At 40.7% G+C, this 25336-nt stretch overlaps 1 protein-coding gene across 3 annotated transcripts in view; it reads right to left on the reverse strand.

The window, feature by feature from the left end:
• Nucleotides 1-25336, reverse strand: part of dock10 (dedicator of cytokinesis 10) — a 66598-nt gene that overhangs the window by 2768 nt on the left and 38494 nt on the right. For all 3 annotated transcript variants that reach the window (XM_031732860.2, XM_031732862.2, XM_031732861.2), the window contains 47 exons: nt 24632-24704; nt 24188-24331; nt 23792-23926; nt 21764-21950; nt 20889-20974; nt 20289-20372; nt 20009-20167; nt 19578-19826; nt 18851-18973; nt 18217-18299; nt 18002-18124; nt 17829-17908; nt 17561-17748; nt 17358-17423; nt 17175-17267; nt 16907-17030; nt 16692-16813; nt 16422-16505; nt 15450-15542; nt 15107-15225; nt 14738-14807; nt 13310-13423; nt 13153-13224; nt 12872-13018; nt 12448-12531; nt 12222-12318; nt 12031-12063; nt 11625-11803; nt 10496-10612; nt 10246-10354; nt 10025-10146; nt 9563-9677; nt 9288-9354; nt 8867-8914; nt 6471-6581; nt 5801-5910; nt 5616-5728; nt 4355-4492; nt 4082-4264; nt 3887-3997; nt 3576-3791; nt 3411-3468; nt 2671-2772; nt 1985-2091; nt 1741-1863; nt 1530-1643; nt 56-202 (listed from right to left, as the gene is read on the reverse strand). In XM_031732860.2, the coding sequence (XP_031588720.1) occupies nt 56-202; nt 1530-1643; nt 1741-1863; nt 1985-2091; nt 2671-2772; nt 3411-3468; nt 3576-3791; nt 3887-3997; nt 4082-4264; nt 4355-4492; nt 5616-5728; nt 5801-5910; nt 6471-6581; nt 8867-8914; nt 9288-9354; nt 9563-9677; nt 10025-10146; nt 10246-10354; nt 10496-10612; nt 11625-11803; nt 12031-12063; nt 12222-12318; nt 12448-12531; nt 12872-13018; nt 13153-13224; nt 13310-13423; nt 14738-14807; nt 15107-15225; nt 15450-15542; nt 16422-16505; nt 16692-16813; nt 16907-17030; nt 17175-17267; nt 17358-17423; nt 17561-17748; nt 17829-17908; nt 18002-18124; nt 18217-18299; nt 18851-18973; nt 19578-19826; nt 20009-20167; nt 20289-20372; nt 20889-20974; nt 21764-21950; nt 23792-23926; nt 24188-24331; nt 24632-24704 (5422 nt within the window). The remainder of the gene's footprint in view (nt 1-55; nt 203-1529; nt 1644-1740; nt 1864-1984; nt 2092-2670; nt 2773-3410; nt 3469-3575; nt 3792-3886; nt 3998-4081; nt 4265-4354; nt 4493-5615; nt 5729-5800; nt 5911-6470; nt 6582-8866; nt 8915-9287; nt 9355-9562; nt 9678-10024; nt 10147-10245; nt 10355-10495; nt 10613-11624; nt 11804-12030; nt 12064-12221; nt 12319-12447; nt 12532-12871; nt 13019-13152; nt 13225-13309; nt 13424-14737; nt 14808-15106; nt 15226-15449; nt 15543-16421; nt 16506-16691; nt 16814-16906; nt 17031-17174; nt 17268-17357; nt 17424-17560; nt 17749-17828; nt 17909-18001; nt 18125-18216; nt 18300-18850; nt 18974-19577; nt 19827-20008; nt 20168-20288; nt 20373-20888; nt 20975-21763; nt 21951-23791; nt 23927-24187; nt 24332-24631; nt 24705-25336) is intronic.

Genomic DNA, 25336 nt, shown 5'->3' on the forward strand with positions numbered 1-25336 from the left:
GCAGCGCCAACAGATGTTAATTCATTCATTTTAATGGCCAAATTCTGTAAGATACCTTATTAGAGTCCTGGATCATCTTGACATTTTCAGCTCCAAACTTGTCTGAGTAGAGTTTGAGTAATCTCTGGGAGATTTCCGACAGCCCTGTCAGCTTTGGCTCTTTGTAGATGAACTCTTTGCTCTCTTCCTCTTCAAAGAACCCCTACCAGAACACAAACACACACATATGCACACACTAATCAGCAAAGCTTGTTACATGTTGGTTGGCTTGGTGTGTATGTAGTCTTTTATTTTTGATTTATAGGGTGTGTTGCTTTTGCTTTCACAGCACATTATATGTTGCTCTCTGGGGGTTTCTTGAGTCACTTGTGCTTTCAGATACAAAAACTTTGTCACTTTGTTAGAACATCTCAGCACTAACAGGGTACCAGTGTTAAGTTCTGGATGAGGGAGTGCGGAGGCGGCACTGGAGTCAAATGCCAAGGGTGAATGAGTTTCATTAAATCCTATCTTCTCGTTCACTGTTGCTCTGTGATATCAGCTCATCTTAATGTTTAAGAAGGAAACAGTTTCATTGTTGGGCTTAATGGGAAGTGAAATGGGCCACAGCAAGCCTTAGACAAACCCTTCAAAGGGTAAGAGCAGCAGATGTTAATAGTGATAAAAGGAGAAGAAAGGTAAAAGTGGTTAGCACTGAGGAAAATGGAAAATCAAGGACATACGAAACTTACCATATTCTTGATACAGAATACAACAAAACGGAAGAAAAAAAGCAGACAGAGAAATTAAAGACACTGATTCAGTCAAAACAAATCCAGTGTCCTGCTTTCCATTTCCATGCCTCACTGACCAGGTACTGCATTCTTCTTGATCTGGAAGTCTCACTATTTTTACACCTATCCTGTGTAAAGCAGCCAGGTTTTTAAAAACCGAGCCCAAACCACACAATGCACCTTTGGAGATAAAGCCAGTGCTTCAAAGATAAACCCAGGGCCAAGTAGAATTCAATATTAAGCTTTCTACAAGCTTTAGTTATCCAAATTACAAAAAAGACTAGCTATCCTGAAAGTTTCACTTTTATTTACCAAACCTTTGAGATTTCTGTCACTGACACGTGGTGGTATGCGACCAAAGAAAGAAATGATCTCAAGCTTACTGATGGGAAGAAACTTTGCGATTAAACAGCGATTTATCATTAGAATGATTGTAAATTAAAGTATTAACTAATTAACTTTCATTTCAATAGTCACCAAGACATGAAAGCTGCATATAGATAGCTGGATATATATGCTTCTACCACTGTCTTTGCAGTTGCAGAATTTTTTTTCCCATAGATTTCAGTTAAGGAAATCTATATCTCTATTATAACATGTGTGTAGAACTGATCTACACACATAGTTAGGTTTATGTGCAAAAACACACCACCTAGTGGTGTTTCCAATGTATTTGTTAAACGTGTAGTTACAGTGACTGTTCGTTGTCCTTTGTATCTTAAAAGTCTGTGAAGGTAAGCTCAAGCAGACACTCACCTGTCCGTAGAAAGCTACACGGTAGTAGCGCCCAAAGAGACGCTTTTCTGAGTTCACCACCTCCGTCACCTTCAGGTAGGAGCGATGGATGTCATAGTACAGCTCGGATAGCCTCTGTAGGTACAAACAAACAAACACACAAATAACTTCACACGCAGCTCACACTGCACATTTTTTCACACGCTTACACAGAAAGGGTAAAAGCAGTTACCTTGAAATCTCTTCTCTTTTCAAAGACAGCAATTACAGGTTTGTTGATGTCAGCAATGAGCTCGTATCGCTCTGATTTCCACAAATAGTCCACACACAGCTCCAGCTGCTCCACCAGGGTGTCCTACACAGTGCAATGAGGGCATGAAGAATATAAGAGAAAAATCTGACCGGCAACAGTGATTATGATGATTAAATCCAACAGAGTTAAAGTTTTTGCTCAGGACAAAAAGGCTAACACGGACCTCAGTATATGGTGTGTCTTGTGTACCAGTGTCTTCCTTCATGGCTCCCTCCTCTTTGACATTAGGGCTGATGCACATAAATGCTGCCCAGCCCATGGAGAAGGATGCTGGTGTGTCAAACAAGTGAAAGTGATTACTAAAAAGACACACACTTGCATACTTCCTACAGACATCACACATTGTCACTGGTGCTATGTTTGGCATGTAAACACACGTATAGATGCTTAAAATACATCTACTATCACAGTCTTGCAAGAAAATACAAGACTTACAGTCAAGCATTCAGTTTTTGCAAATGTGAGTGTGCTTCACATCAAACCCCAGTGACACCCATATCCTGTGAGACTTGTGTGAACAGAAACAGTGACAGTAAAACGTAACCTGGCACAAGATCGTGCCATCAAGGCAGGAACAGTGGTCCTCAGAACATTAAACTGCAAAATGCAATACGCCGTGTAGAAAAGTGATTCAAATTTAAACCACCACCAGACAACCTGATGTCACTTTGATCCAAATCATGTCCGCCACTCAATATCCAGAGCTTGCAAAAAATTTCAAAAGGTACAAACAAATATAAGTGCACACTCAGTCACTACCAACCACATTCATGTCTTTCTGTTTCTACATTCTAACACCCAACCCCAACACCAACACCACCCAGCTGACCCCCAGGCGCACACACTCACTGTCTGGATCTCGGGAGGTAGTTAGTAAGGAGCTACATTTATAGACAGGGCTTTCTTCAGGGGACACACTGGACATCCTGGCCTTGTCAGCGCTCCAGTAGCCTGTTTGGTAGGAGGGGAGGAGGAGCAGGTTTACAAAGTTTATGTCCACTTGCTTTTGCCGCTTTATGCTCAAGGACAAGGCTCACAAAGCAGCTGAACTGCTGGCACGCTATGCTAGGAAGTAGCCCAGAAGCTCAGTGAGTAAAGCCATGCGCAAGACACGTCAGAAACACAGAGTGGCAGATACAAGCATGCACACACAGAGACACAGAAAAACGTGAAGCACAGGAAAATGTGTGGACATCAATCGAACGGGAGGATGGAATTTAAATATAAAAGAAAGGTCAATACTACTACAGGACAGGAACAGGAATCAAACATCGTTTCCCATGAGTTCTCAGTCAGTCACACTCAGATGAAAACTGTCCTCACTTTCAGGCATACACATCAAGAACAGTGAATGTATGAAGGACTGATGCCTCAAAGGTTTGATGACTATGTTAGCAAAGAGAAAAAAGTATTCCATTGTGAGAAGCTGCTGTATGTGATTGGATGAACTCAAGTTAGCATGTCTGCAGAGATGCACAAATATACAGAAATGTCACTGCACTCCATATGAACAGATATTTGTGCAAATACACACAAACCATGCTGCAAAAAGCTTGCAAAGCAAAAGTGGCAGCAAAGTGTGGACTAACCTCTCCTCTTCAGCGATTCAGCAATCAGGGCTGAGATGTGGATGTAGCACATGGCAGCCTGAGGGAAAGACAGAAATTAGATTTTTTTTTTTAAACTGATACTTTCATGTGACATTATTGATGTTTCTGAAGTCTGAGAACCTGAAAAAATGCAGCATTTCTAACCTCTGAGAGATCCCCGTTGCGGACGTGGATCTTGGCCATGCTCTCGAGCCAAGTGCGTCGAAGCTCGGGCGTGCTCGCGTAGGAATTGGCCAGACTGTACTGCAGATCCACCAGCATTTCAGGATCCTTCTCATGCTCCTTCATTTGGGCTGTAGCCATCAGAACTGTCCTGATCCGTTTGGTCAGGTCCTTCACCTCAGCAGGGAACGAAGTGTTCTGTAGAAAATGAAAGTAAAATTAAATATAAAGTACACGATTGATTGATAATTAGTGATATGAAAGCTGTTTTAAAAGCTTAGGGAATACTTTACCTTCAGTGGTGCATCTCCATTAGCAAAGTTGTTTATGATGGCCAGCGACTGTTGAAACCTCGAGCCTCCGATTCCAGCATCTGCTATCAGCTGGCTCACTGCCTTGATAACCTGTAGCAGAGACAGGATTAAGTGGCCAGTATAGCAAAACATGAAACTCAAATGAAGTCATTTTACTTCTTTATATTAACTGACCTGCAGATGTGAGCGAACGATCGACTTTCCCTTGGTAAACTCAAAGTTTTTTCTCATGAAAAAATACAGCAGGGCAGCTGCCTCCGTCTGGGTGGAGCTGGATCGATGGTTACAGCACTTGAGGATCTCGTAGCAAAGACAGCCACACAGGTCTGCCTTACCCTGGAAGAATGCACTGGGAAACTACAGAAAAAGAGAAAGACGAAACTAACCATAAGAAAATGACTGGAGTCTTCAATGATATCTTATATGATTAAAGAAAGTTTTACGGACCTTTTGTACAAAAAGCCTGAGTGCAGCAAAGACATGCCGTAGAGTAGCAGTTGATTGGTTGATCTGAAAGAAGAGCAAGTAGGTGTCCAGCACCTTCTTCATCAATGTGTTCTGTCCATCGTCCTGCAACAGCTGTTTCTGTGTGGATGAATGTGAGAAAACAAAAGAAAAACACGTTTCACCAAAGACTTAACTTCAATGCAGTCTTAAAAAAAAACACTAGGTGGCAGTGTGTATGAAATGGATGTGTATGAAATGTGTTAAGACTTGAGCCACCTCACATTTATTTATTTATATTTTGCTGGGAAAGTGGGAAATAGGTGTAACAGTTTACTGTAACATCTGCAGACGTGTGTAAGTACAATACAAAAGGCAACAATGGAATTTATACAAATTCTGCTTGAAAGTCAATATTTGGTATGCCCAGTTTCATTGAGTGAAACATTAATGATGGAAGCAGACACAAATCCCCATCAGGTTTGCATCAAGAACGACTTCTAGTATAAAAAAACTGCCAAATTAAATATACAGCGCTAAAGGGAGCAGCCAAGAGTAGTTTCACTGTCTAGCCTATCTTATAATTTTTTTTAAAAGTAGTAATAGTAATAGTGCTTCAGGCGCCTACAAAGCTTTTCTTTGGATGTCGACTGCCTTTTGTTCCATTTCTGTTAAAATGATCCCACAATGCTTCAGGAATATTGAGGTCCAGGTTGTGAGGAGGCCAATCCATGACTGGCCGTGCTGCATTGTGTGTTTTTCTATCCAGTTACGTTTTTACTGCAACATTTTTTTTTTTTTTTTTTTTTTTTTTTTTTTTACACGTGGCCGTAGACACTCACTGTTCCTCTTTACCATCCCTCCTGACTTCCTCTGTACATATCAATGAAGGTTTGAACCAAAAGTATCACTCCATAAGACCTGTTGCCACTGGTTTTCAGTCCAGTTTCTGTGCAGTTTGGTATACCTCAGCCATTTTCCCCATTTCCCTTCCTTTAGAGTGTTTTCTTGACAGCCACACTTCCACATAAGTGGGTTAAACAAAAATAAACATTTGTCTAAAGAATGATGTGCTGCACAAGGACAGGACTGAAAATAAGCGAAAAAGCAGCAAAGTGCAAAGCAAAATTTTGAAAGACCTCCAGAAACCCTGGAGAACTATTTAGTGTGTAGCAGCAGTGTAATACTTTGTAATAGTGTACAATGTAATACTTTGTGGTATTAACTTTACTTTTGGGTTGTATAATATGAAATGGTCACAGACCTTCTGATGCTGAACAAACAGCTCTAGTACATCCAGCACAGTGAGGGCGACCTCTGTGGACATGTTCGCCTCAACATCTGTAGGACTCAACGTGTCCCCATCCTGAATGCCATCTAGAAACAGAAGCACATATGAATAACAAATACATCAAAGTAACCTCAGTGTGACCTCAGTGTATTTGTTACCTGGCTCCATCAGCTGCAGCAGCTTGGGGTTGGTGAGGGCATTCTTGCCCCTGATGATGGGCATGGTTTGGGAGCGAGCATGCCGGTGGCCATCACCCCCAGATGCCATCCTGGAGGGTCAACAGCATGAATCAGAAGCTCATATAAATCACAGCGTGTGCATGTTTTATTCATGACTTCTTTAAATTGCCCTTCAGTAAATGTAGTACTAAACCTTTGGATAAATGCAAAGGTACACTATCGCTAAAGATCTGCACACTTAAGTAGGCGGGTAGATATAAATGACATCCGTGTCTCAAGGACTTGCTGCTATCGGGAAGCTATCAACACATGAGTGTACAGACACAAAGACTGGCAAATCACACGGAACACTGCAGGTATGGGAAGAGGCATGCTGAGAACACAGTTACAGTCTGTAATGTGGAAACACAGTGGTCACATAAATGATGAAATTACACACGACACAAATGCATTATCCTTTTTTTTCCCCCAAGTATTCACATTGTTCTTGCATGTTTAACGTGTATTAAAAAGTCTGGAGTTTTATGACATCATAAAGTACTTTTGGGCCACTAGACATCATTAGCATTCAGAAAACTTTCAGTAAACAAAGACTTAGTTTGTCATCATGGCTGAGGTGTTGTCTGTTTTCCTTGTGGAGGGTGATTACCATTGTGGGAAGAGGCTTGAGGGTTGAGAGGACTGGGAGGGGTTGTTAGAGCCCTTCAGGGTGCCATTGGTGTGGGTTGACTGAGCCAGCTTTACTGCCGCTGCTAGCTTCCTGTTCAGAAGCCAACCACATCAAAGCTAACATTAGTTAGTTTAATTAAGATCATCATTTTTAAAATTGTTATTAGTTAGATGTCCTAACTGTGGGTGGCATGCTAATAGCTGTTAGAGCATGCCTGTAATCAATAAAAAACTGACCTTACTGACTAAATGTGAAGCAGCTTGCAAAGCACTACAATTTTTGCACCTTTGTGACCTTGTTACATATTTATAGAAGCCGGGTCACATTTGATTTTAGTAAGGCTAAATGAAATGCAGAAAGCACACAAGATCTCCGATTTGACCTTGGTGTGATGAAAGCGGCTGGAGCCAAAAACAAGGATCAAACAGCTCGAGAGGAAGGTCAGCCAGATGGAAAGGTTAGAGGCAGTAGAGTTGATGCTTTTAGTTTGCCACTAGTATGATATTGTGTAAATGTTGCATTAACTCTTAGTAGAGAGTGAGTGGAAGCTGGGGCTTTGGGGGGATAGTAATGTAAAACTGTGGACAGCTTAGGGACAAAAAGATATTGGTGTGATGAAGCTGAATGTCAGTTATGCTGCGGCACAAATTAGCTCCGTAACGGTATCTCAAGAAAAACAGATGTTCAACGTATCAAATTATTGTGATCCTTAAAGTTTGATCAGAAACTGCTGCCAATCTGAGTAAAGCAAATGTTTCCTATGCCAGATAAAAGAAACCGGGTAAGCCAATCAACACAAAAGCATCAGACCCTATTAAAAAAACTGAAGCCAAGCAGATGGTGGAGCTGAGCCAGCGCTGAGACTGAAGGCATGGAGGCTGAGGGTTACAAGGTCAACGTGCAACATCTGAGTCATAAAATGTGGAAAAGATGTAAAAAGCAAACGAAACCAGCATACGGAACATTACATAAAATGCATCTGTGTCAACAAAGAAAGTGTTACTTGATGTGACAGGACATCGATAAATGTGCGGTCACAAGGACAAACCATTATCAGAGGTACCATGCACAGAGCGGGAGGGTGAATGCATGCACTGTCATGGAAACTACAACAGCAAGGTCGAACATGGAGAAAACGTAACAAGCAAATGTTACTTGGTTGTGTTATGTTGGTCGTGTGTCAGGCAAATGCATCGAGAACACAGAACATTAAGGAAGTAGGGGATAAGCTAGAATAATGTCTGGGACTAAACTGCAACATTGCTGGCTAAATGAAACAATTTCCTCAATTAGCTACTAACTATGAACAAAGGCCCAAACACATGTCTTGGAAAACTTTGGTCGAATTTATACAACAGATTTCTCTGTTTTTTGCTTTAACTGTTAACTTCTCATTGATCTAAAGTGGGTGGGGCTCAGCTAGTAAACATCAATGCCATGATATGACAGCTTATGTTGCCAGACTACTGTCAATAACACAGGATTAAACCACAGTCACACACTCCTGATGAAGCAGATTAGTAGTTTTTGACAGTTAAGCTTGTTATTCAAGCCTTTCCTGATACTTTAATCACAAATATTCAAGATTAAATCTTTAAGACATAATGTAATGTATTTCATCACTCCTGAACTTCAGTGGGGTGCCCAAACTGACTCAAAAGAGCCAACAGAGAAAGACGCCGAGACAGACACACTCTGAATCCCCCGTGGCCTGGTATTATGGATGAATGTTAAGTAGCTAGCAGCCCCAGACAGGCTCGACTACGTCTGAGAGCCCTAGCTAGGCTTCCAGCTATCTTTATTCAGTTAATGCCTCCACACACAGTAAAGCAGTGTGTTCTCCCAGCCTTTTGTTGGCTTACATCTCAGCATCCTATTGCTGAAAGGAAAAAAAAGAGGGCTAATTTAATTAGCTGGGAGGATCCAGAAGATGGAAGAGGCTCGCAGTGCCAATGGCTCCGCTCCAGTAAGAGCACGCACACACGATAACAACCCCCATCCTGTGTTTGCCAACCACTACACTACAATATCCAGCAGTGATTCTTTTCGAACAGTGAGATCCAGGAGTTTCACCTCCCCCCTTCTTGCTTTTCTTCCCTCCTTTACCTCCTCCCCTCTTGAAGCTGATCCCTGAGTGTGTGCACGCATACTGAACACATATTTCTGCCTGACTTAGTCTGATTTCACGTGCGTGCATGTGCGTATGTGTCTGCGGGGGCTGCATTTATGCTTGTGTGAATGATTACATGAATTATGCATCAGTGTGTGGTGGCAACATGTACACTGAGTTAATAAGCAGTTTCCATATGTGCAGCATTACAATAAATGTGTTTGAATGGCACCTGCTCCATCTCTTTGTTGGAGAAAGCACTCACCTGGCTATGTGGCGTTTTCCAAGGAATCTAAAGTGCTGAAGACAGAGCCTAAGGAAACAGACAATTCAAAAGTTTTCTTAGATAAGAAGACAGATCAGATGAAGTGCATGTGATCACACTGAGGTGAACCAGAACAGTCTAGATGCTGAGACAAACAGGAAACACGGAAAGTTAATTTACTGCACTCGTTGGTGGACAGGAGCTCTCGCTGGAATTATAGTCTGTTTTTCTTCTCTCTACCTCTCTCTTGTAGTGTCAGTATTTTCATACTGGCCACGTTCCCTTTTCTTCTCTTCTTGTTCACTTGCCCTCAACCCCGTCTATCTCTCTACAGTTTTTTCTCTCTCTCTGTGAACAGTGAGTATCTCTAATCAGTGTAGCAATGCCTGCAGTCTTCAGCAAAAAAAAGAAGAGCTCTTACTCCAGAATGTTGAAGAAGTCCGAGATCTCCTGGTGAACGGCGCGGTGCCAGTAGGACACCAGCACATCTGGAAATACACAATAAAGACATAATATAAAAAATCTTTTCACAGACTGAAGAAAGTATGGCTATCTGACGCTCACAGTATTAAAATCACTCAGCAATAGAACAAAAAGCAACTTTGTAAATGTTAGTACACATTTACTGCTAAGTATAGCAGTAAATGTAACAAATTTCCTGTGGACTGCGTGAATTCTTTAAGTGATAGATGTTACCTTCAGATATGGTTTTCATGATCTGCAAAAAGCACATGAGGAGGCTGCGGGTCTCTGCCTGGTCCAGCTTGTCACATCGAGAACCGTAGCCTATCAGGGACTGGGGCCGGGCAAACTACGGACCAACATCCAGGCAGAAATGCAGTCAGTGATAAACTGTTGCTAACATTACATCTAACTTGAACTGGAGTTAAAGTTGGATATAATGGGTGTGTTATTAGCTGGTCCAGTATTTTTAAATTAAATTTTACTACTTTTAAAAATGCTGAAACAAGATATTAAATGGGTGATTTTGGGTTGCTGGATGTGCTGACTGTTGAAATATATTTTATGCATTATTTATAAAGTATAATGCTGGTGTCTTACAATGTACACATGAAGACTATCTATCAAACTTATAATAAATAAATGACTATATTTTTCTATAAAGATGTTTGCTCTTTTCCATGTGAACTGTCTCACCTTCTCACATCCGTCCATTTTCTCGCTGTTCCTGTCACTGTTGCTCGGGTTGGAGTCCACGCTGATCAGAGAGCCTCGAGAGTCAGCCTGGTTACCCGTAGCAACTGCCAAGGAGGAGAAGGCTGGCGCGGGAAGAACGGGTGTAGGCATCAATGTCCTGACTTACAACTTTATATTAGATAGATTCACTGGAAACAGACACACATATATAACAGTGCTACCTGTAATGGAATTGAGTACTTCTTTGGAAAATGAGGCATCTACAGAGTTGGCATGGCGAGTAACCACTCCAGCCGCCACTGCTCCCACACTGAGGTCATCTCGAGAGCCCTGTTGCAGGTGCAAAAAAGACAGCACAAAGAGAAAATAGATTTAACTTAAAACATAACACATATATACATGATTTTGAACATTTAGGAGCCAATCAGTACAGTGCTTTTTAATAATTCCATCATTTGTCTTGGCTCTTACTTGGTCACTAGTAGTAAAGTAGATGGGGAAAAGGTCCCTGAGGAAGAATCTTGGCATGTTGTCCAGGATGAGGCCATACAGCGGCAGGTAGAGAGATGCAATTCTTGCCTGCTTTTCCTGGAAAAGAAAGTATCAGTCAATTTTGGTCTCATTAAATCAGTACATTTTTTTTTATAAATCATCTCATCATTTGACTCAGAAACCTTTTTTAAGTTTTACATCACATTTTTAAATTTCCAATAAAAGTTGGGCCAAATACATGCAATCGAAACTTAAGGTTATGTGTATAACCCCGGCTCTCTGAGTAGGATGAGTGAGTAAAAAATAAAAGGTGGAAAATTTCACAACAAATGACACGACTGAGTAGCTCTTTTTGTTATACCCATTAATCAGTATAAAAAGAAGCATCCAGAAAGGCAGTCTTTTTTAGATGTGAGGATTATAAAGTGTTGTTAAATTAAGAAAGATGTAACACAGTGGTAACTTTTTTGAAACGTGCTGCTGACATCAGATTCAAAACTATCATATATTTTAAACACCAACAGAAATGTTCAGTTTAACTACAATTTTAAACTTTAAAAATTACAGATGAAATTATTTCCTAATCATTATATTTATTTTATTTACACTTTGCTTTATTTCGATATTGTTTTTCTGAAATCAAATGTGTTTGTTTTCCTAATCCCTGTATAAAAGCACTGCAGGCTGCACTCATGAATTATAATAAAGCAGCCATGGAAATTCACTGACCTCAGCAAAATTTTAAATAAAATTTCACCTACATTGTGTTGCATGAGTGGCTTTTATTAATACAGCCATTTTATTTCTTGATTGCACACATTTGGTTTTGATTCAGGCTTCGGCCTGACTACAGCCCACTGCTCTTGTGTTGTGGTTGGCAGTGTTTGGCAATGTTTAACTGAGGGCAGATTGCTAACTTTGATCTGATCTAGACCCTTCCCAGCATCCATTAAGACATCTTCATGGCTGCTTGCAGCTGCTTTGAAGAATCACATGTCAGTGTGTATGTGTTTGCATGAGTCACTGTGGAAGAATTTCTACTGTGTGCTCATGACTCATTTTTCATGGCTTCGATTTCTTTTCCCATGTTAACATCTGTTCTGTCTACCTTGGTGGCATAGCGTGCATCCAGAGAGTGTTTGGCCATTAGGGTTTTCAGGGTGGCCAAGGCTAGGTGTCTCAGGTCTTGCTCGTCCTGGAGAGCCAGCCCCAGTTCCCTCAGCAACAAGCCAGTCAGGAAGTGTTTCCTGCAGAACTCTCCAGTCAGGTTGTACTCAGGCACTGACGCTGAGGAGAGACGCCATAAAGAGAGCCACATTTTAAATGGAAATTAACTGAACTGCACAGGATTCAAACAAAGCTTACACACATATTTGCTGTAGTTCACTGATCAGCAAATATTGCAACATGCTGAGTTTGTTATGGATTTCCTCATCATCATGATATTCATCCCACTTCAGGATACACAGTGTAGCACATACAATGTAACAAAAGGAATGAGTGAACATATTTACCATGAGTACTTTGTGGTTCTGGGAATGCATGGTCTGACATGGACACATAAAGTGAGAAAAAAATGACAGAAAGAGAAAGCGAGAAAGACTGAGTGTTAATAAACAAATGAGAGCTACTCGATGCGTGATCGTTAACACATTGAAAAGACACTCAGTGCCCTACAAGCGTATAACCTGCGGTGCGACCTTACCCGTGATGCGAGCGGAAGGTAAGGGCAGGCTGAGAGGAATGTAGTGTTCATGGTTACACACTTCTCTCAGGAATTCAAATTTGAGTTCACACAAGACCTGTAAAACACACAAAAACAACATTAACATATTGTGTACATATTTATGTAGCTGCACATAAAAGAAGGAATGTCTGTGTGATTCATTTCTACTTTCCTGGTATCAGTTTCATTGAGACTTTTTTGTTACCTTGCTGTCGGTAGCAGTGATCATGTTAATGTAGTTGCTGATTAGTTTGAATGTAAAGCCTCTGTCCATCAGGGTAAAGCAGCGCTGCAAAGACACAAAGACTGGAGTCAAACTGGCGATCAGACTAAGCATCACTTAATAAAACAGAAAGAGACACATCATTTAGCATAGATGGAGGAATCAATGGATAACAAATTGTATCTGCAGACTGTTTACACGGTTTGTATTGATCCCACTAAGAGCAAAATGCTGTAAGCCTGAAAGTGCAGCGATACAGTATATGTTTTCTTCACATGGGCTCAAACTTGAAGGAGTCCAAAGCACCAACAACCTGTTTGTTATTTTTGTTTGTTTGTTTTTTTGACAAGATTTAATTTAAGGTTATACTTTGAATTAACAAGATCATTTCTAAAAATTCTCCCACCTTCACAAAAGCTGCCACAGCTAAGTTAGCACTGCGTGTTTCTTCTGGCATCTCTTTGTTCTTCCAGAAAATGTGTTCAGACACTGTCTCCACCAGGTTCTCCACACGGCTCTGGTAGGATGAGGGGAAACGCTGGGGCCTGGGAAGCTTTAGGAACAAAGATTAAGCAAGACATGGTCATGCATCATATACTGGGAAGATGGGAAGTGCAAAGAAAACTCACAGGTGTGGTCAGTAATTGACGAGATTAGAAGAGGCAGAAGTGGATTTTGATACTTTACCTTTAACTTGTCATAGTCAACCAAATGTTGGGCCATGGACTTGACGATAAGTTCAAAGAAGAACCAGGAGAACTGCAACCAGAAGAGGCTAAAGTAGGTCATTCCTGTCCATATATTTAGTGAGTAATTAAGAGTGAGTAGGAGGATGGAAGCAAACCTTCAGCACATTCTTGACAGCTGCTTGCTCATTGCTCTTCAGGTCAAAAGTCATTCCCTTAGCCAGCTCTTCATGAACTGTCCTAAACCCATGGTCCTCTGACTTGAACACATACTACAGAGAGAGAAAGAGAGACAGAGAGAGTAGGAAGAAATCAGTCATAAGTGCACATGTAGCAATTTATTTGTTTTAAATGATTTGAGGGCGTTTTTTGATACCAACTGGGAAGCGAAAGTATTCAGTAAATTGAGAAATAGATAAGAAATTCAATGTGACCGTGTCAACAATTATAACTTTATTGTAATTATTGTTTAATTGTCTTATTTTGAACAGTCTGGTGAACAGAACAATGTTTAATGGCATGCTGTGGATAACTATGCTGCAGCTCTTTCTCTGTGTTTTGTTGTTTTGGATATAAAAAAGTTTTGATTAACTGAGCTCATTTTCAGCTATTCAGTTATTAGTAAAAATGTGTTTGGGGGTTTTTTCAATGAAAAAAATATACGATTAATTAAAAAAAACACTGCAAGATTCCCTATGCAATTTCCTAAAGTCAGCAAAAAAACAAAGAAATTATTCTCATAATTTTCTGTTTTCCTATTTTTTATGGACTAATCCATAAATTTGTACTAATATGCACAGTACTATAGAAGCATTTGTAAAAAAAATATACTTTCATACAGTAATATATTCAATTATAGCAAATAAAATATTTCAATCCCCTAATTTAACTACAACATAATTTGCAGTTGCTCAAATGACACTACTGAATCTCAATGCAATTCACACTTAGTAGTTAAAGAATGAACACAAGCTAACACTCAGCACTTTAAATCGTGCACCAGTACTACCGCACATCGTGCCAATCTGTTACTATAACAACCCTGTTGCCACTGACTCTGCTTGTCTTCTCTCTTTGCCTCCCTCCATTTCTCACTGCCACTGCCTCTTCACGCTCTGTAGTCTTCCTTCACTGTAGCCAACATGAAACAGGTCTTGTGCTTTCTCCTGCTCTCTTCTCTAATCCTCTCACTGATTTTCCCCCCTAAACAAACATGCCTTGTGTTTTTGATTGAGCAGGCTGAATGTCCTAGTTTGCCTCCTGCTCAATCCCTCTCTCTTCTTCTTCTTTCCCTTTTTTCTGTGTTGATGTTTGCACAGCGTTCTGGGCGCGTGGCCCTAGCCACACTGTTGCTGGCCCAAATGCACCCAAATATACACACACACACACACACACACACACACACACACACATACAAACACATAAAGCTCCCTTTTCTGTTTTGTTTTTCTCCACAAATTAAATTGCCAGAGCAGGGTTCCCATTCCTTTGTGGAAAATATCAGACTTCTAAATTATTATATGATATTTCTGAGCATGTGCCTGCAAACACACTGTATTCACCACACACACCGGCTTCTTTTATACCTTGATGTAGGAGTGCAGGCTAGAATCCAGGTTTTCTTCATGGCACTTTGCAACAATGTGGACCAGTACTCTGTAGACACAGACCAACAACGATGATTTAATTCAATTGCTTTCATTGTTAGATAATATCAAGAATTGCTATATTTCTCTCTTTGTTTCACTTTAATCACTGGATGAACTTATTGCGTGAGTCTGGATTAATTATAGAACAAAGTAGCAATTCAATGACATCAACAATAAAAGGGGAGATACTGACTCAAACAGAAATATAAATCAATACAATGTTTTTCTCACTCTGCTTTTATCACCTGGATAAACCCAAGACTCTACTATCAATGCATTAAGGACCTCTGTAGTACCACTGCCTACCTGGTGGTGGCAGTAGTGACCTCATCATTGTCATTCTGAGTCAGAACCTTGAACAGCTGGTTGAAGAGGACTGGCAGAAATCGGACTATCACTGGGATTCTCTCCATGCTGAGGAGACCCTGGAGAAGGATGGGAAAGAAGCGAGGGAGGAGGAGTGGGTGGACAAGATTGAAGAGTGAAAAAGGGGTAAAGAAGAAACCGTGGAGGGGCTGGTAAAAGTCTGACGTGCTGACACAGTGTTGAACTCATTAGGATGTGTAGCAGTGTTTGGTAGTTAAGGCTCTGGCTTTTGTCTCATTCACAAGTACTGAGATTTGAGGAGATACAGCGGCTTTACTCTGACCTTCAGGCAGTTGAGGAAGTTGGAGGTAGGAGGTATAGAGAGGTCCAGCTCTCTCTTCTGGCACTGCTGGAAGAATCGGTTCAGGTGGGGGTCCTGACACAGAGAGAGGAATTCATGAAAAAATGAGCAGCTAACATCTGCGGGATTACTTAGTGAACTCTTTCCTTTTTAAACGACAGTTAATGCTGAAATATGAACTTCTGCACCTCACAACTATGTTGTTGAGCGATTCAGCCCTGGTTTTATTTTAGACACCTGAAATGGATTTTACAACGAGAAAGAGTAAAAGATAAAAAGTTTTGGGCTGTTATTGTTCTCTTTTTAAACATATTTTTACATATATGACTGTATATTTACCTTGTCTTATAAAGGACTTTAAAATCAGTTTAGTGTATTGTAAGAAAAAAGTCAGACATAGATGAGATTTAGTCAATTAAGAAACTGCTGTGCAGGGTTTCAAACATCCCATGATAGCAAACTGCACAGAAACTGTTCATTTCCTTTTTTTTATGTGCCACGCTACATTACCACATTACCCTTTGATGCTGATTGTGCATTTGGGGCTCGTGTTTGCAGAAGTTTGGAATGTGCATTTGTTTTAGGGATATTTAATGGCCATTTTCATGTTTATTGCCATTTAAAGGAGATAACTCAGAGAGGACGCTTGACAAACTAAAGTATTCCTTTGAGGCTAAGAATTTGACAAGGCTCTTTAGCATTTTTAATCATTTCACACTGTGGTTGGAACAACAGAAAGAAATCCTTCCAACCATCTATTTTGTTTTTGTTTTGTTTTTTTATTTCAATCACAATACCTACTGAATACATGTATATTCAGTGTTATGTGGGACTATAACCCACCCCAAAACCTGCCGACCAATGAGTGGGCATACATAGTTCTCACCAGGTCATCACAGTTTCAATAAAGCCAGAAAAAAGGAGGGAAAACCACAGAATCCCAAATGATCGTACCTGAGTGTATACTGTGGAAATAACGTTGGTGGATACTTTAAAAATAGGCTTTCCTCCATCAACCCATTTCACATCTGCTCCATTCTGTCAAAAGGGAAGAGAAGAGTTTGTGCGTGAGGACTAAAAATATCAAACTAATCTATCACACGGTGTAATGTTTAATACGCTTCCCTTTAAAAAATTAATGCTACTATTAATCAGCAAGGTCTGCAATATTTACACACTCCTTTCGCCTGTCTCTTAGCCTTCTATTTTTGCCCTCAGTCTCACCTTGGTGTTGCTTGCTTCCTTGATTGCCAGGTATCCAGGAGGCAGGTTGCAGGAGACGGGGATGTTGAACTCCTGAGATGACACACGGCCTTCTTTGAGCAGAGGCAGCCAAGAATATCCCACTAAACAAACAAAATAAACAAAAGAAATACTGAATAATGGGTAAAAAATAACAACTACAACTACTACAGGCTGGAAAACTACCAATATCTCACCTGGGGTCTCCAGAGTCTCTTTCCTCTTTGAGTTTGTCTTAGCATTAATGTCACAGGTGACATGGTAAAAGGAGAAGAGAAGATGGTGCTTTTCATGGAGCTGAGTAGGAAGCTCAATCTTCACCTGAAGACAGAATAGCATTTAATGATTTATGTGCTTTAGGAAAGACCTTTAAAACACATTCTTTCTAAAGGTTGATAAAGCTGATCCACTTCTAGATTCTAATTATCTTTATGTGATGACTGGAGGAACAAATATGGTCCTCACCTCATCATAGAAGTCGGGGCTCTGAGAGTGATGTAGGACGGTGGAGCAGGCTGTCGTGGTGAAGACTGGTCCTCCTGGTTTGCCATAGATGCACTGTAAAAACAGCAGTTTTCCATGATATAAAGGACTTGAATGGAGAAGGAACGAGTCGTGTAAAGTATGTCAGAAGGCATCACTTTCTACCTTTAAGGGTTTTTCAACCTCCTCATCTGAGCTGCGGAACTCCACGTAGACGGAAAGGTTACGAGCCTTGAACCAGAGGACCATTGTGATGTTAATGACTAAACACATTCAAAAGGATTGCATCGTAGCAAAACATGCAGCATATAAAAACAAAACTAAAAACTTTATTTCAGTGTCGTGGTAAATGATACTAAGGGGCATACCTTAGCAAAGCTCTTCTGACTGTCATACTTGAGATGCTTAGGGTAGACGTAGATGTGGTTTTTGTAGACGCGATGTGGCTGAATGAACTTGGTGGCGTCCTGTGCAAACTCCTCCACCTCCACTGTGGGTTGGTGTTTAGTCAGGTCTTCAAAGGGCTTCACTGGTATATAGGAGGACGTCACACAGTCTGAAAGAAAAAGGTGTATGTCAAGAGTAGAAAAGAGAAAGGGATGAGGAAAAGAAAGCAGAATGAAACAGCAGACGTACTAGGATGCTCCATTGGAACATAGTCTAACGCGATATCCAGCGTCCCAGGAATAGTCTGTAGTTTGCTTGTCTTCTCAGCCCTGTAAAGATAAAACTTTGTGTAAAATGTGGATCCAATCTTTGGAAAACTATTTGCAGACTACTTTTCTGCTAAAGCCTGCGGGCTATCTTACCTCCTGTACTCAGACACCAGCTTTATCAGGTCATCTGTGGAAATCTTGTTGCTCTCCTGTTTGAAAAGAGGTGAGAAACGAGACTCTCGGTCCAATGCTCCGTGGTTGTCCTTAAACACTGACCTTTAATGGGAAGAAAGAGATGTAAATTACCGATAAGGATAAGGAAAAGATTTTAGGGGAAGTTCAAAAATATTATGAATACCGGCACTAACCTGACAGACCAGGCAAATGGCATTCTGTACTTTCCCAGTTTACTACAAAACTGTTTGTTGGACTTCAAAATCTTCTGAACAGTCTGTTCAAGACACAAAAGCAGAACCATGTACAGAGGGAAATGTTAACAACAAGGTCCTGCTTAAATTCATGAACACAATACCTAAATTCTAGCTGACCCTGAGAGTGACAGACTAAATCAGAGGTTATTTAACACAGTAACTCTGGCAGCTGCTTGAATGTCTGCTGATTCACTTAGCCACTTAAACAAAGATCGCATGGAGCCCTGCCTGTGAGGAAAGCCAGGAAATGTCTAGGATTAATGATGGAAAAACATCATTTCTGAACTATCTAGCTTGACTGGCATTCAGTGATGAAGATAACTCTGGTCTTACAGAAAAAAAAACAATTTTGCAAATGTCAATCTAAACTCTTTTACTAGATTAAGGCATTTTCCTTACAATAACAGCATGTCTCGTGGCCCATTTTTCCAGTCTGCATTTAGAGATAAGACACTATAAAAGCTTTAGCTCTCTGTTATTGATCAGAGGTTGATATAAATGTGGTATGAAGTCATATAAATACTGATTCAAACAGTCAGAATGAACAGAAAGGCAAAAGTTTGTTTCTGACCTTGCTGGAGTCTGTATTCTTTGTATAAGCTTCAGTTCCACAAGCAATATTTCCCATGAGCACTTTCTCCACTCTTGCGACCATCACTATGTCTGTGTGGGGGTTGGTCACTGAGAAAATGGCCTGCAGGGACACCAATGAAGAAACATATTACAGCCTATGTACATCTCTGAGATCATCTACTCAGTTACTATTGGTGCAGCCTAGATCTCGGCTGAAGTCTAGAGGTGACCGGGCGTTTGCCCTGGCTGCACCAGAGTTGTGGAACAACCTTCCGATTGCGATCCGGGCGTCCGATTCTATTCAATCTTTTAAATCACGGCTTAAAACGTATTTGTTTAATCTTGCCTTTTCTACCTGTTAATGCTTCCAGTTGTTGCATAGATTTATTCTTTTAAATTTCTTACTCATTCTTTGACTGGTGTTTTGTTATTATGCTTTTATTTGTGCTGTGTATGTTATATTACCATTGTGTATTTGTGGCATTTTCCTGTGAACATAATCTCACACTTTTATTAAGGCCTTATAATACTTGTGTTATTTCCTTGTTCTTTGTTAAGCACTTTGGTATACCGTTGGTTTTTAAATGTGCTCTATAAATAAAGATTGTTGTTGTTGTTGTTGTTGTTGTATGTACATATAAAAATGCAGAATAGTAATGGAGAAAAAAAGCTTTTTTTTTCCTTTTCGTGTTAAATCTATAAAACCTAACTTAGAGTCCTGGTACCTGTTTGGGAAAGCAAAGCCAGTGCTCCAGGTCCAGGCTGAGGTAACAATCGCCAGGCTTCCTCTCAGCAGGAGAACACAAGCCATTTTCCTGACCTCCAACCTCTGTATCCGGAGCCCCCGTCCCGTTGCTTAGGCCTCCAAGCATCTGACGCACTGCCTCGTGGTTGAGGTCTACGTGGAAGTCTGCAGACACCTTCCTCCCTTCTCGTACATCCAGCAGAGCCAGCGACACGAAGAAGGGTTCAATCTAGTGGTGCAGATTCAGCACAGTTATTGCCTGCACATTTATTCAAAAAGCAAATTTGACAAAGCTTCACTCAGCATTTGGAAAAAAAACACTAACACATGTCGATACGTTTTATCCTGTTTAAAAGAAAACTGCTTATTAAACAGTAACACAATAAAGCAAAATGAGTATCTTATGCTTACATTAGTGACCGGTCCCGTTTCACTCTCGTTGACGCAGCCTTGCAGCATGAGGTTGAAAGATCGGCAAGTCGCCATAAATCTCCTGCCAAGCTTCTCCTCAAAAGGACGCACTGGTGTGCTTTCAGTGGATGAATGTTCACTTCGTGGGCTTCTCAGAGCCTGTGGTTAGTGAAACACAATTTACTCGGAGGCCAGCTTCATTTTATTCAACTACAAAGTGCAGCAATGCATAAAGTAAAAAGTGGTCTACAGTGGTTATAATGTACTCATTTGTCCTTACGGGAGTGTCTGGATCGAGCGAGAAAAGATTCAACCTCTCTTCTCTTCTGGCGGAACGAATTCCTTCATCTGTCTCCGAGATGTACTGCGACAGGAAAGATGGCAGGAAGTCAGAAAGAGGCAGTCAGAGAGCAGTTCAGTGCAAATAATAGCTACCCTAATGTAATTTATGATATCTGTAAATAGAGTGCTTTTTTCCACTTTTGCTTTGATTTGAGTGTTTCTAGCATATTCTGGTCGCCTGAATTTATAGACTGCAGAGTTTTCTTGAAAACAGATACAATTACATTAATGTTTACGGTTTCTTTTCAGCCTGATAAAAATCACAACAAGTTTTCTTCCTCATAAAACCAGCATGCTTGCACTGACAAGTTTGTTTTCTGCTCCTTTCCTAAAGTCTCAGTATGTTTTTCAGTGTATTATAATCATCAGGTGATGATCCATGCACAAAGAATGAAAACACACCACCACCGGTGGCTAATGGGACACTTGGATGTATACTGTGCACGCATGTACTGTTAAATATGATAATACTATGTGTAGGTAGTCGTAGCTGAGTTATAACACTGACTAAAAAATGTGAGCCGTCGGTGTAGCTAACCTTTGCTAGCTCTGGATTGATGCCGTTCTCTGTGGTTTCTTCATTTTCCTGCAAACAGGAGTCACTTAACGACAGGTCAAACACATCTGCAGAGGAAACAAACACAATCAGGACACCTGAGAGCGACTTTTATTTATGACTGATGACTGCCATCATTTAGTGGTTAGGAAAGTTTATCTAAGCAGGGAATTTTATGTTACAGATCATATAACATTTTCTTAAATAGCTTCAGCAACTCACTGGTCTAAATACACACCAACCAGAGTCAGCAGGCATATACATCTCAGAATAAAATATGACTCAATTTGTGGTATTCATGGATAATAAGGCAGGCAGGCTTCTGGAGAAATATACCCTTCAAGCTGCCTGAAGCAATTTCTCCTAAAAGCCAGGCTGAACAAAAGGGCTCATTAATGTTAGGTTAACACACACCCACAGCCTGATTTAGAGGCAGGCTTACAGACCACAGAGCCATGACGGCTCTGGGCATTACATCATACCTTCACTTTTCACTGGACCAATTTTTAATACCCTATCAGTGTTTTGTGTTAGGTTACAGGCTGTGGATCCATGCTCTGCCTCTCACACAACTAGCACACAAGGATTGTTAATCACCACATCTGATGCACTGAACCAAGGTGGAGTCACTTTTGGGTGTCAGATCTAATTTACCGAAAGTGATGGACTGAGTAGAAATTCCCCATTAAGGTCATGGCAAGATGACGGACATTATTTAGTCAGACAGAGAGAAAAAGGTTACATTTTCTGCTGACATCGACTATAAAATTGTGCCCATAATTTATCCAGATGCTGGGATTATGCAAAAAAAACCAAAAAAAAAAACCTTCATTGCTTTTACATAAACCCTTTCTCACCCTGCCGGTGTTCGTTGAGTTCCAAGCTCTTGCGGTCTTGAGCTGGTGCTTCAGGAGGACTGATCTGTAGGATACGGGTCAACGTGCTAATCCACTCCTCCATGTCCTGCTCGCTCTCTGCGGCCAGCACGAAGTATGTAACCTCGTTCATCTTCAGCTCAAAGGCATGTTTCCTTAGGCGGTTGTTCTTTAGGGAAAGAATGAACGGAAAGGAAAATCTGGTCAGGTTTAGTTCTTGGAAAATGCTATACGTTTTTGCATCTACACATGTAGTTTTTGAATGTGGGCCATTTTTCTGTGTATTTTGCATGCATTTTTCAGTAGTGTGCAGAGGGTAATGCCAGTAGTGCTTTTCATTCTGCTTTATCCTAATAGGTTCTTTTATTAATAGGTGTTCTAGCACAGGGCTTTTTAAATTAAAGCTTAGATCACACAATTATAATATAAGCAGTAACCTGCAGACTGAAAAATGATGGTCAAATGTAGAAGCCCTAAAACTCCATTTCTTGGACTAACTTGACGCTGGTTCCAAAAGTAAGTCAGTCCCCAGAGAGATTAGTTAAAAATGTTAAAATACCCAGTTTTACAGCAGCTATAAACATGTTTACAGGCTATAAAAATGGTGTTTTTAAGTCACCTTTTTCGATTGTTTTAAGACCTGAAGTTGTGAAAGCCACAGGCGTGATTGCTTAGGGCCCACCATCATTTCATGTCATTTTTTTAAACATTTTATTACCTGGATTGCTTTGTCAACTGCACTAACAGCTAATGGATATATACATGAAAATATGAAGTAGTTTGTAATCATAAACTGAGTTTAACCCACAATACAAGTGTTGCAGGGCATGTCTGTAGATCATCTTTGGACTGCAGCTTGCGTTTTATTATTGCATGTCTGCACAGGTAACCTTGCTCTGGTGCTCGCTATTTATGTACAACACAACCTCACTGCAAGTTTGAAATATATAATTAATTATATATTAAAATAATTATTTAATCATTATGAAATGCACAAGTTCTTAAAAAATGTAGTAGCATTATCTGCTAGCATGATCATGTTATGACTTTTAAGTCTAAAAACATATTCATACTTTTCATAACAGAAATCATTCAAATAGATTATTCAGATGTTTCATCCCTTAGAATTAACACCTCCTGAAGTGTGAGGAAGTCTGGCTCTAAGCTTCTGTCCCCGATGGAGGAGATCAAGTATCTCGGGATCTCGTTGAACGAGGAGTGATGAGAGAGAGGAGCAGACTGACAGACGGATTAGCGTACCATCTGTAGTAATGTGGATGTTGTACAGGTCTGTCATGGTGAAGAGGGAGCTGAGCAAAAACTGACGCCATCAATTTATTCGTACCCTCAAGTATATCCAGGAGCTTCAAGTAGCGACCAAAAACTGAGACTGTGGAGGCAAGCAACAGGAATAAGCTTCCTTCGAAGGCTGGCTGGGCTCAGCATTAAGAGCATGCTCATTCGGGAGGAGCTCAAAGTGAAACTGTTACTCTTCCTCCCACCAAGTGGAAGGAGGCAGCTTGAGAATATGGCCAGAGTGCCTCCTGGGTGCTTCTTACATGAGGTGTTTCGAGCATGTCTAAATGGGAGGAGACCCTGGATAGATTAGATCTCTCAGCTGGCAGGAACACCTCTGATTGCCACCAGAAAAGCTCAGTAGAAAGAGGTGTGGGCTCGGACTGCTGCCCCTTCGATCCAGACCACAGCAGATACACAGCAGAAAATAGATCGATAGATAAATAAATATTTTAATAAAGTTTCTCTACATTTATACCTTCACCAATATTTGTTTCAGTTATTTTTACTGTTGTAGCAAAGGCAGTAATAGTGAGCAGCCTGTGATTGTGGCAGGTTGTGCCATGGTGCAGCTTTATGTCTGGAAATACCCCTAAATCAGTCTATAACCTAATGGAGAACATTTTAGAGTGCAGATGCTTTTTATCTATGTTCGTGCTGCATTTTTTCTTTTGTGGTAGAGTGCATGTACATGTGGAATGCACTAAAGCCTACCTGTACCACACCCGTGCATGAGTCGAGGAAGATGCACCCTTTTGGTTCCTTTGAGATCTTTTCATCTTTGTAGAAATTCATGATGTAGGAGTTATCTGTTAACTGGGTGAGCTGGAAATACCTCCTCTTGAATGACTGTCAAGACAGAAATATGATTCAAATTCATTTCCCTAGCTGAAGTAAATGAATAAGAACTTTAACAATGGGATAATGTGGATATTTTCTCATCGTGTTGAAAAGTATGTCACCAATTAAAGTCGCAGTTCAATTTCTAAGAGACTGTAACAGTTCAGAAAATAAAGTAAAACATTTTGGGTGGGAAAAAAAAGTGAAAAAAGACAGACAGAAAAAAATGCACGTGGGCATGAAAACAGATAACATCAGACACTTCCTCACCCGAACAGTGATGCTATTGTTGACGGTGCTGTTAAAGTTCCCTTTATACAGCCAGCCCGAACGAAACACACCAATCCCTCCGCCTCCCCCACCACCACCTCCTCCGCCCCCTCCTCCTTTGGATGACGACAAAGAGGTGGTATCCTGCAAAAACAAAACAACCACTGTGATCAGTTAAAGATGCATTAACTGTCCATTCGTTCCTCTGACACAAGGGAGCACATGATCGATACAGGAAAGGAGAATTTCTAGACTCCTTGAATGCATCCAGTTATGCTCATAACAGCTTCCCACTGACCTGTAAATATAACCAATCTTGCAAAGTCCATTTTAACAGCTTTTAGGCTGCAGTAAACTAATTTAAACATGAGCCTCGGGATGTAACCAGTATGTAATGGATTCACTCTCAAAAGCATTTCAGAGAAGAAGATCATCATTGCTGACCTCATCCTTGTCCACATCTTCATAGTCAATCTCAAAAGAGTGGGATGGCAGCTTCTCTGCTTTGTACAGTTTCCTAAAAGGAAACAGGGAAAGGTCAGGAAGATGATGGAGAAAAAACATGGCTCTCTGGCAATGAAATATACCAACGAAACGAGAAAATGACTTCTGGAATTAATTTAATGCGCTGCATTTGAGTTGTGCAAATGAGTGTGGGTGGCTGACTCCGTTCCATCGTTTTCTGTCAGGAGGTAACAATGGGCAGTCCCCTGACTCAGTCCCGCTCCACTGACTTTAAAGGATGGCTCATCTTTGTGTGCGAGCCACGGGACGAAATGCCTTTGTGCGTGCGCCGTGAGCTGCAGACAGCGAGGCTGCAATCCGTGCTCTTGGAACCGCCCTCTACTAAAAGTCACAGAGTCGTAAAAGCTGTCCGACAATTTCTCGTGATGGACTATGTTTAGAAAAATGCTGGTAATTGTGGGCTGCCCACTGGAACAGGAATGCTAATACTGGCCAGCACAAATGAAGATTGGTCCAGCGGTGACAGCCGCACACATACAGTAGCTGTATAACTGCACTGTACTCTGGCTCTCAGCCTGTAGTTCACTTCAACTTGTTCTGTAAATCTGTGTGTGTTCTGTTAATGTTTGGTTAAGTTGTTCGCTCAGTAAACAAACAACATAATAGTTATGTTTGCCACTTGTA

This window comes from Oreochromis aureus, linkage group 14 (assembly GCF_013358895.1).
Source record: "Oreochromis aureus strain Israel breed Guangdong linkage group 14, ZZ_aureus, whole genome shotgun sequence".
NCBI lineage: Eukaryota > Metazoa > Chordata > Actinopteri > Cichliformes > Cichlidae > Oreochromis > Oreochromis aureus.